Genomic DNA, 15,360 nt, shown 5'->3' on the forward strand with positions numbered 1-15,360 from the left:
AATAGAAATAAAAATCCCAACCAAAATTAGACATAATATATAAAAATACTACCAAAAAAGAAAGTGGAACTTGTCGGCCACATGCATACGTATTGATTACAAAGAAACACATTGTATAAACTATGAATAACTATTTTGATTAACTATGTACCTAGACCAAAGTCTTGTCTTTGAGTCGTCATATTGAGTTCGAATCTATTTATTGGGATATGGAGAACCCCCAATACTATTCATTACCACTATATAACTCAGTTTTCTTAATCCAAGGTATATACATATGTCTCTTCTTATTCACTTTTAACTATAGGGACTTGAGCTTTTGTGGAACATTGATTTGAATATTGAGAGGAAGAATAAAACAAAGGTCTCTTCTCTTGTGACCGAAGACAAGAACAGAAACTGAAATTTTTATTGAACTGAAACTTGTTATTTTTACATGATGATACAATGAGTTTAAATAGAAAACTAATAAACACAACAACACAAAGTGTTGTGTGTTGTGTCTCTTCATACTTGAGTCTCTTGGATGAAACAACACAACCGTCACGACTGAAACATTGCGACTCTTAACCAAACTCAATTATCAATAAACATTCTCGACATTGTAACATATTCTTTTTTTGTCCTGCAGCATGGATGATAAAGCTAAGGGATTGAAGACAACTATGGAGGTGTTTATGTGAACTTGACCGAACCAATGACTATTGAAGATTTTGTCCCGAAGCTAAGGGCTTCACTTGTGGAATGGAAGATTCAGGTACTTCACTAAACAAATTTGAGCCTTAAGATTGTTTCTTCTCTTTAGGAAAAAAAGTTATTGTCTAGTGGGCAATGAGTTGTTGAGACATGGATATGTAGGAAAAGAAGGGTATATGGATTAAGCTTGCTGATGGGCTTGACAATCTTATTGCACCTGCCAAGACAGTAATTAATTAAGATGTTATGCCTTTTTTTTTTTGGATTAGTTCTTGTTCACTTTTGGTGATTTGTTGTCAGCGCAAGGTTTTGTATGCCACCATGCCGAGAAGGAATACACTATGCTTACATCTTGGATCTCTGAGCTACCTAATACTCTTCCTGCCAATGCATCTCATCGTATTGTAGTTGGTGGTTATGTCCTAAACAAGAAGACCAAAGAGGTAAAAACTAAGAACTTATAGAGTCTCCTTTTCTTAGTCCCTTCTCTATGAATCATAATGGCTCAACAAAAGAGTCAAGTCTCAATTAGAGCCAGTGATTGGACTAGAGAGGTCTTTATATTAAGTTCTATGTAATGTATAGTTCTTGTTTTTATCTTTTAGTACCAATGTACCATGATGTTTGATTATTTTCTGATTATTTTGACCTCTTGCGCGATTAGAACATAATTGAACGAGATATTTCCCTGTGAAGGTGCTCGTGGTCCATGAGATTGATGGTCCTTTCAAAGATACTGGAGTGTGGAAACTACATACCGGTGTTATTGAAGAGGTGCGGTTATGGGGATTTTGGCACCTTGTTTTAGTGTAATTTGATCCTAATTCCTCAAAGGACATTTACAATTACAAGAAGAGTTTAAAACAATCTAGCTATTATTTGTTTGCTTATGATTTTACACTTACCTATAATATCACAGGGTGAGAATGTTTGGGAAGGTTCACTTAGGGAAGTGGAAGAAGTAACTGGTGTGCGTATCTGGCTTAAAACTCCTACTAACATGTGTCATTTTTTCGGTTTTATATCGATGTACTAGAATCTTGATTCGTGTTTTCTTGAGGTCTTTTGCTTCAAATTAAGACAAAATTTGTAGAAGTCATAGCTTTCAGGTAACAAGATTTCTTCATGCCATCTTTATTAGCTAATCATGATCGAGTTCTTGATCGGTTTAATCTTGACTACATTTCTGTGAGTTAGAACCAATCACTTTTGAAATCAAGAAACAAGACTCTGAGATCTTGGATGCTAAGGTAAAAAAACCTCTTATATACATATCTTATGATGAAGCTGAACCAAGGATGGTTTTAGTTGTTGAAGACCTTTTAACTCCTTTGATCTCTTGTTTTTGGAGTTGATCTCAGTGGATGCCAATTGAGGAATATGTAAACCAACCATGGAACCAAAACAAAGAGTTTTTCAAGTTCTTGGCTAACATTTGTTTAAAGAGATCGCAAGAGATGGAATATATGGGCTTCTCTACTGTCCGCACAACGACTTCAACTGGTAGGGAAAGCTATATTTATTGCAACACTGATCAACCCAACCTTCTCAACGCAACGCGTGACCTTGCCTCCACCTCCACTCCCACCTCTCATTGAAAAAACCTCCTCTTCAGAATATGTTTATGTTTCTTTGATTCATGTCTCTATTAAAATTGTTCAATAAAAGCATCATTTTAGTGTATACAAAGACTGGAGATTTCTCTCTTCTTACTCACATTTTGTTTATTTTGGAATTGGAACCTCAACTCATAGTTCTGAAGATCTTGACATGGGTTGTTCAGTTTCTTGGTAGAGTTATCACAACCAGATCCATTTACTTGGACAATGCAACATGGACCAGTGAAACTAAACAGACCCTTTTTTACTTAGTGGGAACTAAAGACAAAACATATTCCTTGAAATCATAATGGAAACTTCAGGTGATGAATAATTGTGACAAAGGCATAATTCATAAACCAAATTAAATTAAGAACATACATATAACACAAAAACAGAGAGCACAATGAAGTGCAAAAAAAAAAAAAATTATATGAATTTACACTCACAAGTCACTCATGGTAATTATAAGAAATCCCGCATGGGATAAAAAAAAGGGTGTGTAGAAAGTATTGAAGGTAAATGTAATAAATACATCAAGCTTTGATCTCAAACCTTGAATACTTAATGGATCCGATGGAGATATCGATTTCAATGAGGTTATCTTCTTCGATGAAATCATTGATGAATAGATCAAAAAGCTTGAAATCTTGAACTTTGTTGTTGTGGAGATAGATATGGTTCTTGCTACTAGTGTAGTGGTGACCAATGTAATGACCACTCGGTAAAGACAGCTCTATGAGGCTCTCATCATCGGGGATTGCGTTGTCTTCAACCTCACCGTTGGTCGTTTCGATATTGTCCTCGGATTTTGGTGTGATGATATCTTCATGAATAGCAACATAGTCTCGATCTTGTTCTTGTTCTTGTTCTTGTTCTTGATCTTGTTCTTGTTCTTGTTCTTGATCTTGTTCTTGTTCTTGTTCTTGTTCTTGAACTTGTTTTGATGCTTGGATTGAAGGAGGAGGGAGTGAGATTGGGAAGAAGAATGAAGAGAAGAACAAAGCAACACAAGTAAGGAGGAGATGTAAGAAACGAAGTCCAAGGATGTGAAGAAGTGGAGGGGCTAGGAGAGAGAGCCATGAGAAAGGTCTCTTCAACAAAATTGAAGCTAAACTCATTAAGTAGTACTCTTCTACTCTTTTCTTCTCAAGATTCATTTCCAAACTCTCAAAATGATATTAGCTAGATAGATAAAACCCTAGAGTAAAAAGAAAGCAAAAACCCTAAGTGGTTTGGATTCTTAATCTGAAAAAGGGCTCTGTATCTCTATTTAGGAATACCATCAAAATGGAAAGGCTATTAATAGTAATACCACTTTGGGTAATTGCAAGATTTGATTATATTAATGTAAACTCAAAACCAGAAACCAGTCCATTGTTTGTTTTTGGCTTCGAGATTTGAGGAGCAACAACAGCTCCAACCTGCACTGATCACTACTCCCAATTTTTCCAAAATTTCGGAGTTATCGACTAATTATATAATTTAGTACTATGCATTGTAGTTGTTATATACCTAAATAAAATGCATATATCTCTCCCGTTTGATCGGTAAACTACTTAAATCCAGATTTAGAAAGACATGGATGAAAATGATCAATTCAGAGAGAGAGATATAGGTAGAGAAGTATGTTCATATTTAACAACAACCAAAAGAAAACCATTACATACCAACCATGAACTGTTTTTATTTACAAATAAAGCAGCAGTTTATTGTCGCCTTAAAAATAAACCGTTGATGAATTTGTCTTCTTCAACCGCGGTAACTATTTGCACATATAAATTAAACTATACTTTAGTACGATATCATAGTTTTTGTAGGGAATAGTTTTTTCCGAGTATTTTGTTCTATAAAAATAAAATATAAGCATGAATAACTTTTAATTTAAATGTATCTTTCATTTCACTCTCATAGAAAAACTGATTTTTTTTTTTTCGTCAAAATATAAATTATATTAATGAATGAATGAAATCATAATACAACTGGTCAGTTAGCCATTGAGGCGAATGAAACTGATTTATGTCCAAAAATATTATAGAAATATTTATGTGGACGTGTAATTTATCAAATATAATTTTTAGATAGGTTTAACTTTTGTATGAATCATGTGATTTTTTTGTATATCATGCTATTTATCTATGTCGACTTATAATATCCGAAATATCAGATATAAAGTATAATGTTATATCTTTAAACTATTCCTTAGTACATCAAATATATTTTGATATACATCAAATTATAAGCTTACACAAATTCTTGGATAAATTTCAACTTTTTAGTGGTTATTTTGATAAAGTTTGAAAATGAGGTAATTTTAAAAAGTGGCTTTCGAAAAGGGGTATTTTTGAAATTCCCCCATATATGTATATATATATATATATATCCCATAAAGATTTAAATGAATTTTTGAGAACCCCTTTTCAATAATACTCTTTTTATCTATCCATTTTCAAAAATGCATCTGTTTAAATATGAAAATTATAAAGTTTTATATGGTTTATAAGGTACTTCTAGATAATAACTATTACTAGAAGATTTGATCCAAATAATATATATTATTTTAAAAGGTTTTAAATCCTTTTTACAAGACTTATAACGTTTTTAAAAAGGTTTATAAGGGGTTTTATAAGGTATTTGTACGGTATTTATGAAATTTATATAAAATTTTATACACATGTAAAGATAATTTGTGTGTATATTTATAAGTTTACACATATATTTAGATAAATTTTAATATTTTTAGTGGCTTTGTTGATAAAGTTTGAAAATGATTATTTTTTAAAAAGTAGTATGTGAAAAGAGGTATTTTTAAAATTTCCCCAAAATTTAAACTATATAAATTAAACACTTTTCTTATAGTAGCATGTTAAATTTCACATAAGACATTTTATATAGCTTACATTATGGCTGTTTAAGTTGTTGTATCAACTTCAATTAAAATTACTCTCCCTCTCTACTTAATTAACCCATCCATCTAATTAAAACAAGTACTAGATGTGTTTAAAATATATCAACCAAATTAAATAAAGAACCAGAATAATTTGAGCATCTGAAATTGATTCTCTTGGAGACTTCAAAGGCCAAAACCCTTGAGCTTTGAACTTGTGTACACTGTCCAAGGCATAGAGAGTTGGTATGCCATGTGCCACCATCTGGCGTCATCTGATCACTTACTTTTAAACTATAGTATCAAATAGAAACTTAGATAGTAAAATCAAAGATAATGTTTGTTTTTGTTTTAAACACTCCTAAACTCATAAAATACAAAGTGGGCTCAAGATCGTAATTAACCTAATCATCGGCTTAAGACAGTTAAGCTCTTAAGTCACCTAATTAATTTTCATGGAAAGATTATTATATAGAGTAAAAGTAAATAATTTTACAAAGAAAAAAAAATCACAACATTATGGTTTGATGATATCTACTTCGATGGTGACCAAAAAAAAAAAAAGATATCTACTTCGATAAAATTTTATATAAAGTCGTATAAAAAAAGTTGTAAAAAAGTCGTATAAACAATATTGTGGAACAATTTGAAAATTTTTTGTTTTAAATTAGTTGTCGTTTAAAGTTTTATGTATATTACTTACAAATTTAAATTTTCTGTTATCTTTTGATAAAAAGAGAAGAACAAAAAGACCTCCATATATAGAATTATTTTTCAACTTTTCTATAGTAACATCATCTATATGTAGTAATATGCACTTATAAAATCGATTATGCATAGACATTAAAATAAATCTACGGATCAACTTACTTAAGTTGTCTAGATTTAAATAAATTAAAGACTATTGACAGCAATTTTATTTTAAATATAAAGTAGAAAAAATCGTTTTAAAAAGTAATAAATTTTATTCAAATAGAATATGTAAAACACATAACTAAAAATAGAAAATCGAAAGTAAAATAAATAAAATAAATAATCCTACAAAAAAAAAGGTGCCACTTGTCGGGTAGATGCAGACATATAGGATAAGCTACATATTGTTTGCAATATAGGCTACAAAAAACCTAGAAACTATGAATTAATATTTTGATTAACTATACTTATCAAACTAATCTTTTGATTAATCAAATTAACCTTTAGTTAATTGTCTCGAAAGGAATGTTGTTCATCTACACGAGTATGGCCTAATCTTTAATTAGAAAATGGGGGACCATCTCAAACCCACGAGGGCTCTCTAATTGATTTGATTACACTCTAATTTTTTTTAATGTTATTATAACATCTTTTAAATGTGAATATGCACTGGCATTCTTGGTATATAATTACATTTTAAAGTGTTTAAAATCACCTCCATCAAACTAAAAAAAAAACTTAAAATATTATTATTAAATTTAACCGACCATAGAGATGAAGTAAGGAAAAATTAAAAGTACACTATCAAACTTTAATTTAACAAAAAAATGTTATTATATATAGTTCAAATTTTGTTTGTCGGTTTTGTGTACAATTCTTTTTTTTTTTTGTTGCTAAGAATGTAAATATTTCATTAAAATGAAAATAGTTTAGGTTTACAATCAAAGATTTTAAACCTACACAAAAGTTTTGTGTACAATTACATATTTTTTACTTTACTAATTACATACCATAGAAAAACAAAAAGATATATGTAAGTTGTTTCTATGTGTCTAGCATTAGAAAGATCTCCAAGGACTCTGCTAAATTTAGATATTGTTTGTTACATTAACAATGTAAATTCTAAGTTGTTTCTCTCAAGTGATAAACACTACATGAAGCCATATGGATAAAAAATTAACTAAATCAATTGCACCAACTTGAATTATCAAATCCATAAAAAGCATCAATAGAATCTTAGAAGTTTATTGTTTAATTTAGGGGCATGTCTTGCTTACGTACTTATGTTTACAAGCTTGACTTCGCAAGTCTCTGTATTTTTTATCATTTCAAGTAGAAGACAGTATATAAAAGCTGTAGATATTTATATATCACAAATAGAGTGTGTCCAAATAAATTATAAATTTCGTGAAAAATGGGTTTGAAAATTATCTGTTTATCATCAAAAACATTTTTAATAAAATAACGAAATGGAATTTTTAAATGTGTAAGACAAAAAAAAAAAAAATCAAAGACATGTTACCATTTTAATTTGGTTGGTTTTTCTATTTAAAGATTATGTTGCTCTAATCAAATTACATACATTTCATGGTCCAGTTTATAACTCTTTTATGTATTTAGGGTTTCCCTCCGGATCATTGACATATCCAATATACAACTTTGTTAGATCATTTCCACAAAAAGATTTTGCTAATTACCTTCAAATGTCATCGGTGTTAAGTAATTAATTTGGATATTCGGATATTTCGATTCTTCAAAGCCATTTGATACTTTTGAAAGAACAATTTTTGCGGACCTATCTAGTCCTAGTTCCATTGGTCTAATTCATTTGTGGGTAATTATGGATTATGTCGTCCCAAGAGAGATTAATGAACCCATACATACGTCAATACGTCACATACGTCAATACGTCACATACCCATGAAATCTTTTTTTTTTCATAATTAGATAAGCAAATTCTTAATTGGGTAGCAACCTCAATAACCTGGTTAGTTTTGTAGATTTAGTGATCGGACATATATATATCTTCACTTAATCACTTCATTCAAACACAAGTGCCTTAATTAGGGCAATACTTTGTCGAAACAACCCCAAAACCATCTATGATCTATCCCATCACTTACATTGTCTTGTTTTGTAATTTCATTTTCAACTAGTCTTTGTAATTTTCTACTTGGTGGTATTAATTATTCCAATAAACGTTGTCGATATCATGTGATTGTCTATGTTTCTCACGTTATTGATCTTTAGAAAAGCCAAAGATTTGTAGAAAAATCTTGACGAGTGATGACTTTGTAAAGCCATTCAATCACAAAATCTTGACAATCGAGAGCTAGTGGCTTTGCTTTGCTCTGTCTTTACGTTAGGATCTATTATTTGTAAACCCATACCTGACGGCCACGGCATTACTAGGACACACACAAGGCCACACCCTTGTTTGATAATTGACATGCAGACGTATAATATCTTCTTAAAACCCTATCATCACTCCACGTTTTGTCGATAAACTATTAGATTATGGGTTTCCAATCTAATATATATCATAAGATATATTAGATTGTGAGCTTCCAACGTAAAACCATTTTCTATACTGGTAGGATCCTTGTCCAGCTTCCGATGTGTGCTATTGTATCTCTAATTACGCCCCTTCGAAATGATAGCTCTTTTATACATAAATCTCGGTAGTTTCGGGGCAAAGATCGGTGGACCAAAATTTTGGGTCATATCAATAGTAGATCTGGCTGAACATACATGGATCGGGCTCTGATACTATATTAGATTGTGGGGTTATAACTTAAAACCAATTGGCAATTAGTGGAACAATTTATATATTGTTATGATCCTTATCCAGCTTTCGATATGGGATATTGTATCCCAAATATAAACCATCTTTTTCTAAATTAGAGTTTTCTTATGTCTTTTAAATTGGAAACCTTAATTAACACATATCTTGATTCTTGACACACCATTCACATCGTTTCATAGCCCATTATTAATGATGGCCCAATCTATATCTTTCACTAATCTTTTTTTCTTTAGAAACACGACAATGATTGACATGAAACCATAGAACAATGACTTTTAGGAGAAATCTGTCGAGTCAATGGCCTTTTGTGACGTAGAAAAAAGACATATCCAAGTCAATGGTCTTGTAGTTTTGGCGTTTTTAAACATTTTTCAAAACAAAACAAAAGAGGAACCATCCGACCAAAAAAAATGAAATTCAACGACTCAAGAATTTACTTCGAAGGTAGTATTAGCTCGATTTGTGACCATGTCAACTTCAAGTCGCGTTTAAAAAAAAAAACCTTTTGGCATAATATGAAAAAAAAAAAATGCTATTTTTGATATCATTTAAAAAATATATATATATTTCACTCTTGAATATAATTTTAGAATATTTAAGTAGAATTAGAAAGCTATAAGGCGTTAAAAAATAAATTAGAAAGCTATATACCACCATTGACCTTTTAAATAGATATATATATATATATATATATATATATATATATATATATATTAATTTTCTAGTTATTTTTTCTGCCAATACTAAAGAAAAGTGATCTCTCATATTATTATTCACTACATTTTCTAAAATATATATATTTTCTTCATAAACGAAGCTAAGTAATGGTTAACTTCTAGAATTGATAAGAAATAAATCAAATAATTTGTGTTTATAAAAGTAAATTGGTTTGAATGGTTCAAAAGAGAACATGAATTGTTGTTATAACAAAAAAGCAAAAAAAAAAAAAATGGTGAAATCAAACACAACCCCACCCACTAATCTATAAAAGCTTCCCCCAAACTTGTTTCTCATTCACCATTCTTTTTCTCAATTCAAAGGTGAGAGACACAAAGAGAGCAAGAGAGATCATATCAAAAAGAAAAAAAAAAGATGGAATCTCAAAAACAAGAGAGAAGCGTGAAGGAGATGAAAAGAGTCACAAAGATCATAGCATTGGCATCAATTTTCTCATTTATACTATCTTACTGTTCTTTAATATCTTCTCTTCAACAAAAACTTCAGTTGCTGTCCATGTATACCAACCTTGTTGACAAGAAGTACATGTTCTTGCTATGCAATGGGATTGTTGGCTTTATCCTTGGGAGTTTCCGCGGGAATTCTGAAACAAGTCTACATGATAAAGCCATTAACACCATTGAACGAACAAGAGAAGTAAGGACCAAAGAAACAAAAGTCAAGAAAGAAACAAAAGTCGTCAAGAAAGTAGTAGTGGCACTACTTGAAGAAAAGAGTGTTGCTAAAGAAGAAGGCAGAGTTGTTTTGTTCAAAGGAGGAGAAGAAGAAGAAGAACAAGAAGTGCAAGACCTCGCTATCGTTAGAATAGATGATCATGATGATGACAATGGGATGAGTGATAGTTTGTTAAGTTCGGAAGAATTGAACAAGAGATGTGAGGAGTTCATCAGGAAGATGAAGGCTGAGATTCGAGGCAAGAGATGAATATAAATCTCTTTAAGTCTTGGATAGATGACTTTTAATTTCTAGAGTTTAGTTTAACTATCTTTAGTATTCTGTATAAGGCATGAGAAGTTTTTGATTTTTTCGCTCTTTCGACGATTCGACTCTGTATTTTTGCTGCCCACTTCAATTATGTATGTGGTCACTTTGTTTTTCTTGTATCATGTCTCGTGTGGATATGAAGCCATGATATAACCAATTCTAATGTTATGTATCGGCTTCCACTATCTAATAGTCATTCGAAGCTCATGGCACATTTGATCTCTACATGTTAACTCAAGATGAATCAACTCTGTTCTTGCTATTGATGATTCAAGATGCAAATAAGGCTTATCACCCCCTCAGCTTCATTGGCAGAACCATTTTAGATTCAGCTTCTTACCAGCTTCCTTGAAGAGCTCTGAAGCAACAGTGACACAACTTTTTGAATAAGTGTGAAGAAAAATGAAATGATGCAACAAGAACAAGTGAACCAGCAATAGAGAGGATATTGGAGAACAAAATACAAAACAGTAAGTATCTTGCAACAACAGTAATGTTTTATCACCATACTCAGAAGTGTCATATGTCTCAAATTGAAAATACAAGCCGGAAAAACACAAGCAAAGCCTTAGATCCTATCGATATCCTCGTCCTCAAACTCAACATAGTCATCACCGGCATTATCATCATCTTCATCAAGATCACCAACAATTCCTTCGTTGAGACGGGTGTTGTCTGGAAGCTCACCATAAGCCTTGAGAAGCCTAGCCTCATCAGACATGTACTTGAGGATAACATCGGCTTTGTCATCTTGGTAATCCCTCAGACCAACAAGAACAATATCACCTGCCGCAATCCAAACCTTCTTGTGCATCTTACCACGGATATGGCAAAGACGTTTGGTTCCATCGATACACATAGCTTCACATCTCCCATTACCAAGCATACGAAGGACTTGCGCGTATTCTTGTCCATCTTCCTTGAATATAAGCTCTCTCTTCTCGTCATCCGCTTCGTTCTTTCCTCTCTTCCTGTTCTTTCCTCCCTTTCCCTTGTTCTTCGGCATGGTATCTGCATACACAGTACAGACATATCCTCAGTTCTAAATTCAGTCTTTCAACATGCAAAACAAAACTCCTATCTCTTATAAACCACACAAGACTCTAAAACTAAAGCCAAAGCATATACCAAAACAAGAACCTAAGATTGAATCAAACTGTTTAAAATTGCTCAAGTTATTGATTCATTACATATGTATAACCAAAACTAAACCGAAACCTAAAGCTAATTGAAGATACCAATCTAGGGTTTCCAATAAAAATCGTAACTTTGAATCCGGATTGAAGAAAAATCAAAACTTTTTCAAGAATCATACAATTTCTGATAGAAACCCTAAATAGACGGCGATAAAGAACTTCGCCGCCGACTCAATTAGTGAAAACCCTAAATTTCTAAAGCTCCAGAATCGAAAATTACAAGTAAGAGACGAATTGAAATAAAAACTGAAACAGAAACGAGAAGGCTCACCACTAAGGAACGATTCAAAATCTGTGATTGAGCTAGAGAAGTCTTTGTAGCGATAGATTCACAAATCTGTTGAAATTTGGGGATCAAAAGTTTTGTAGCTTGCGGCTGCGAAAAGTTTTGTCGAATTTTCCAGAAATTTGGTTATAATAAAGGACACGTGTTTTGATTGCCCTTGGTTTTTAGGTTTTATTACCGAACCATACCACTCAGTTCAATCTGATATGCGGTTTGGTTTATATTCTTCGGTTTAATTTTCATTTTTTCTCAATCGAATAAAAAAGAATCATACCTATTATATCCCCTAGTACATTTTTTATTATATAAAGTTTAGTTGTTAATGTTCCTAATTTATAAAATCGTGATATGTGTCGAATTTATCAATATGATTTTGATTTGTAAAAAAAATTATATAATAATTTCTATATTAGTAAAAGAGAAATACAAAATTAAATACGGGTATGATCAAAATTAAAAAATTAATCCGATTTTAACAACTTGATACTTCATAATTGAATATATAATTGGGTTTTAGATACATAATTTGAATATTTTCCATATCTAATTTTAGAATTATATTATTTTCATAACTAATTTTAGAATTTTCTGGTATTTCTCTAACTAATTTAATATAATATATTGAAACAATTATTATTCTTGTTTCACATTTATTTGATCTTATTTTTACTTTAAGATATTATACTATATGATTAAAATGTTTTATAAAAATTTATTTATTTTGCATATGTTGTAATTTGAAGTTTTCAAGATGGACATATAATACCCAACTACACTGGATTAATATTTTGGACAATTGTTTTAAATAATTATAATTATGATCAGTATTATAACCAATTTTATTTGAGCATATTTAAAAATTCTTAAAAAGTTTCAAAATATTACAATCAAAAGGTTCAAATATTATAATATTGAAATTTTTAAAGGTTCAAATATATATAAAAATTCCAAATTTAAAATATTAGAAATATATTTATGGAGAAATAGATGTAATTTTGGAGACATTATTTTTTATTGATCAAATATATTATATATCAAACAATGTAAATTTTATGTTTAGTTCACGGGTTAGTTTGTTAAACTCACAATTATAATGATAGAGCGAGTTATGAATAATATTTTTACTAAATGAAATCTTGTTTATGGGTTGGTCCTTCAAAATATATATTGTAAATATGTAATTTTTACGTATATTCCTACTTCTACTAAAAAATGGTCAAACTAAATAATTTATTGATACATATTCTTTTGTGCTGTTAAATTGTAACTGTTTTTATTTTTCTTTATTGTATCAAAACACAATATATTATCATTTACTCACTTTTTCTTTTATTATTTTATTTAAATTTATTACACAAATATATGATTCACCGTAATTGATTGCAATACAATAAAATTAAAATGTAACATATTCTAATCCGTTAAAAGTTATATATATACATATATATATATATATGTAAATATTCTTAGCGTTGTAGCGTGAGTCCGAACCTAGTATTATTTTATTTTATTTGTTCTTTTATTTTAATGATTATTAATTTATAGTAAAATTACTTATCCTTAAAAGAAAAATTGTAATTTACTATCTTTTTATTAAAGAAAAGGAAGTTAGATGTTAAAAAGTAATCGATATACATAAAAAAGTTATTAAAAGTATATAATTATACAAACTTTGATGTTATAAAATTAGTAATTAACGGTATCGGGACACATGTCAATCGCTTGATACACATGTAAACCTTATAAATAGTCTTAAAATTGACATGTGTAAAATTAACAATTCCCAAACATATCACAAAATAATTTGGAAACCAAATTAAATATTGTATAAGAAAACTAAGAGAATAATATAAGTAAATATTGAATCTTCTATTAGTGAATGATTTTGGTAGCGTATTAAATATTATAGTATATACTTACATTGCTGATTTAACTTTATATTAAACCTAATAGTTTTTTAGATATCTTATTATAATCAACATATATTTGGATGTAGAGACTTTGACTTTAAAATTTTAGCTGCAGAGAATTTGGTTGTTGATGCTTTAGTTGTAGAAAATTTTACAGTTAAAATCTGACTGGTAATGCGCCACTTTTAAAGATGTGGCTGTTAATTTTATTATTATTATTAATTTATATTAATAATAAATATAAATTATGTTAGAAATGAATTTATATATCAATTTAATGACTAATCTTTTTATTAATGATAAAAATATTTTTGAAAATTAAATAAATCATACTATAAGGTTTAGAAATAACTGAAGTTGTAGACATCAGTTTATTTAGTTATTATGATTTAAAATAATGGAAAAATATAAAAACTATCGACGACTAGCCTTATAGCGTTAGCAATCTCATCACAGACACCTTCTTTGTATTTCTCGAACTAACATCTTCTTCTGTTACATTTGGAAGTTCCTCCTCATTTGGAGAACCTTCTTCTTCTAAGTCATCAAAATTGGGATCTTCAATATGTGAGTTACGAATAAAATTATGGAGGGCCATTGTCACCACAACAATTTTTCTCATCGTTGCGAGATTATATTTCGCGTCATCTCTCATGACTCGCCATTTTCCTTTCCATACTCCAAATGGTGTTTTAAACCTTTTTGAATGTAAGCAGTCAAAAATCTATTAAAATTGGGATCTTCAATATGTGAATTACGAAGGGCCATTGTCGCCACAAAAATTTTTCTCATCGTTGCGAGATTATATTTCGCGTCATCTTTAATGACTCGCCATTTTCCTTTCGATACTCCAAATGGTATTTTAAACTTTTTTGAATGTTTTTTTATAAGCAGTCACAAATCTATTAAAATTAATTAATGCATTGTTTTGAATGTTACTCCCTATATAAACATATAAACATAAATTTCATAACTCTTTTACATCATCATTATTAGTGATGATGAAAATAAAACTGATTATTATTGAAATGGATCTTAAAAGAACAAGAAAAAAATGAGAATAATTAATTTATAAAAATAACATAAATTTCATAACTCTTTTACGTTATCATTATTAGTGATGATGAAAATAAAAATGATTATTATCGAAATGGATCTTAAAAGAAGAAGAAAAAATGAGAATAATTAATTTATAAAAATAAAATATATTTATAAACTTATGGAAATATTTTAAATGTAAATGGGATGTGAAAAAATAAATATTTTTTAATTGTTTAGAAGGGAAAAAAATAAGTGACTTTCAATGCTTTTAAAAAAATAAAAGCAAAAAAGTTTGATAGTAATTGTTGTAAAGGCTTTAAATATTTTTTTTAAACAGGTCTCCAGAAGAGCACCGATTACGGAGAAGATCACCCCAATGCCCCGTAGACTTCAATGTTCATTTGAGAGATAACAAGGAGAAAAAGAAGAATTGGAGAAAGGCAACCACTAGCCACCAGTCTGCACTCGTCGATAGCTGTCTCCAATAAGTTATAGTTGTTTTTTTGGTGGATATGTCGAGAAGTT

General features: G+C 30.0%; 3 protein-coding genes and 1 pseudogene across 3 annotated transcripts; 2 read left to right on the plus strand and 2 right to left on the minus strand.

The window, feature by feature from the left end:
* Positions 1 to 209: 209 nt before the first annotated feature.
* On the plus strand, positions 210 to 2,294 carry LOC17893640 (annotated as a pseudogene).
* Positions 2,295 to 2,830: 536 nt separating this feature from the next.
* Positions 2,831 to 5,446, minus strand: LOC17893895. The gene is given in 4 exon segments (XM_023787006.1): positions 2,831 to 3,461; positions 3,613 to 3,683; positions 3,686 to 3,718; positions 5,327 to 5,446. Coding segments are annotated over 4 exon segments (855 nt in total).
* A 4,288-nt stretch (positions 5,447 to 9,734) lies between these two features.
* LOC17891296 lies at positions 9,735 to 10,574 on the plus strand. Its single transcript, XM_006298571.2, has one exon. It carries the CDS (start codon positions 9,773 to 9,775, stop codon positions 10,340 to 10,342), a length of 570 nt encoding a protein of 189 aa, XP_006298633.1. The 5' UTR covers positions 9,735 to 9,772; the 3' UTR covers positions 10,343 to 10,574.
* Positions 10,575 to 10,819: 245 nt separating this feature from the next.
* LOC17892122 (eukaryotic translation initiation factor 1A) lies at positions 10,820 to 11,992 on the minus strand. The gene is made up of 2 exons (XM_006298697.2): positions 11,870 to 11,992; positions 10,820 to 11,413 (listed from the first exon to the last, which is right to left on the minus strand). The coding sequence occupies exon 2, from the start codon at positions 11,406 to 11,408 to the stop codon at positions 10,971 to 10,973; it is 438 nt and encodes a 145-aa protein (XP_006298759.1). The 5' UTR covers positions 11,409 to 11,413; positions 11,870 to 11,992; the 3' UTR covers positions 10,820 to 10,970.
* Between the last annotated feature and the right edge of the window lie 3,368 nt (positions 11,993 to 15,360).

This window comes from Capsella rubella, unplaced genomic scaffold (genome assembly GCF_000375325.1).
Source record: "Capsella rubella cultivar Monte Gargano unplaced genomic scaffold, Caprub1_0 scaffold_3, whole genome shotgun sequence".
NCBI lineage: Eukaryota > Viridiplantae > Streptophyta > Magnoliopsida > Brassicales > Brassicaceae > Capsella > Capsella rubella.

What these genes read in the sequence shown, in the direction of transcription:
- LOC17892122 (XM_006298697.2), bottom strand. Translation starts at nt 11,408, where the DNA reads ATGCCGAAGAACAAGGGAAAGGGAGGAAAGAACAGGAAGAGAGGAAAG.
- LOC17891296 (XM_006298571.2), top strand. Translation starts at nt 9,773, where the DNA reads ATGGAATCTCAAAAACAAGAGAGAAGCGTGAAGGAGATGAAAAGAGTC.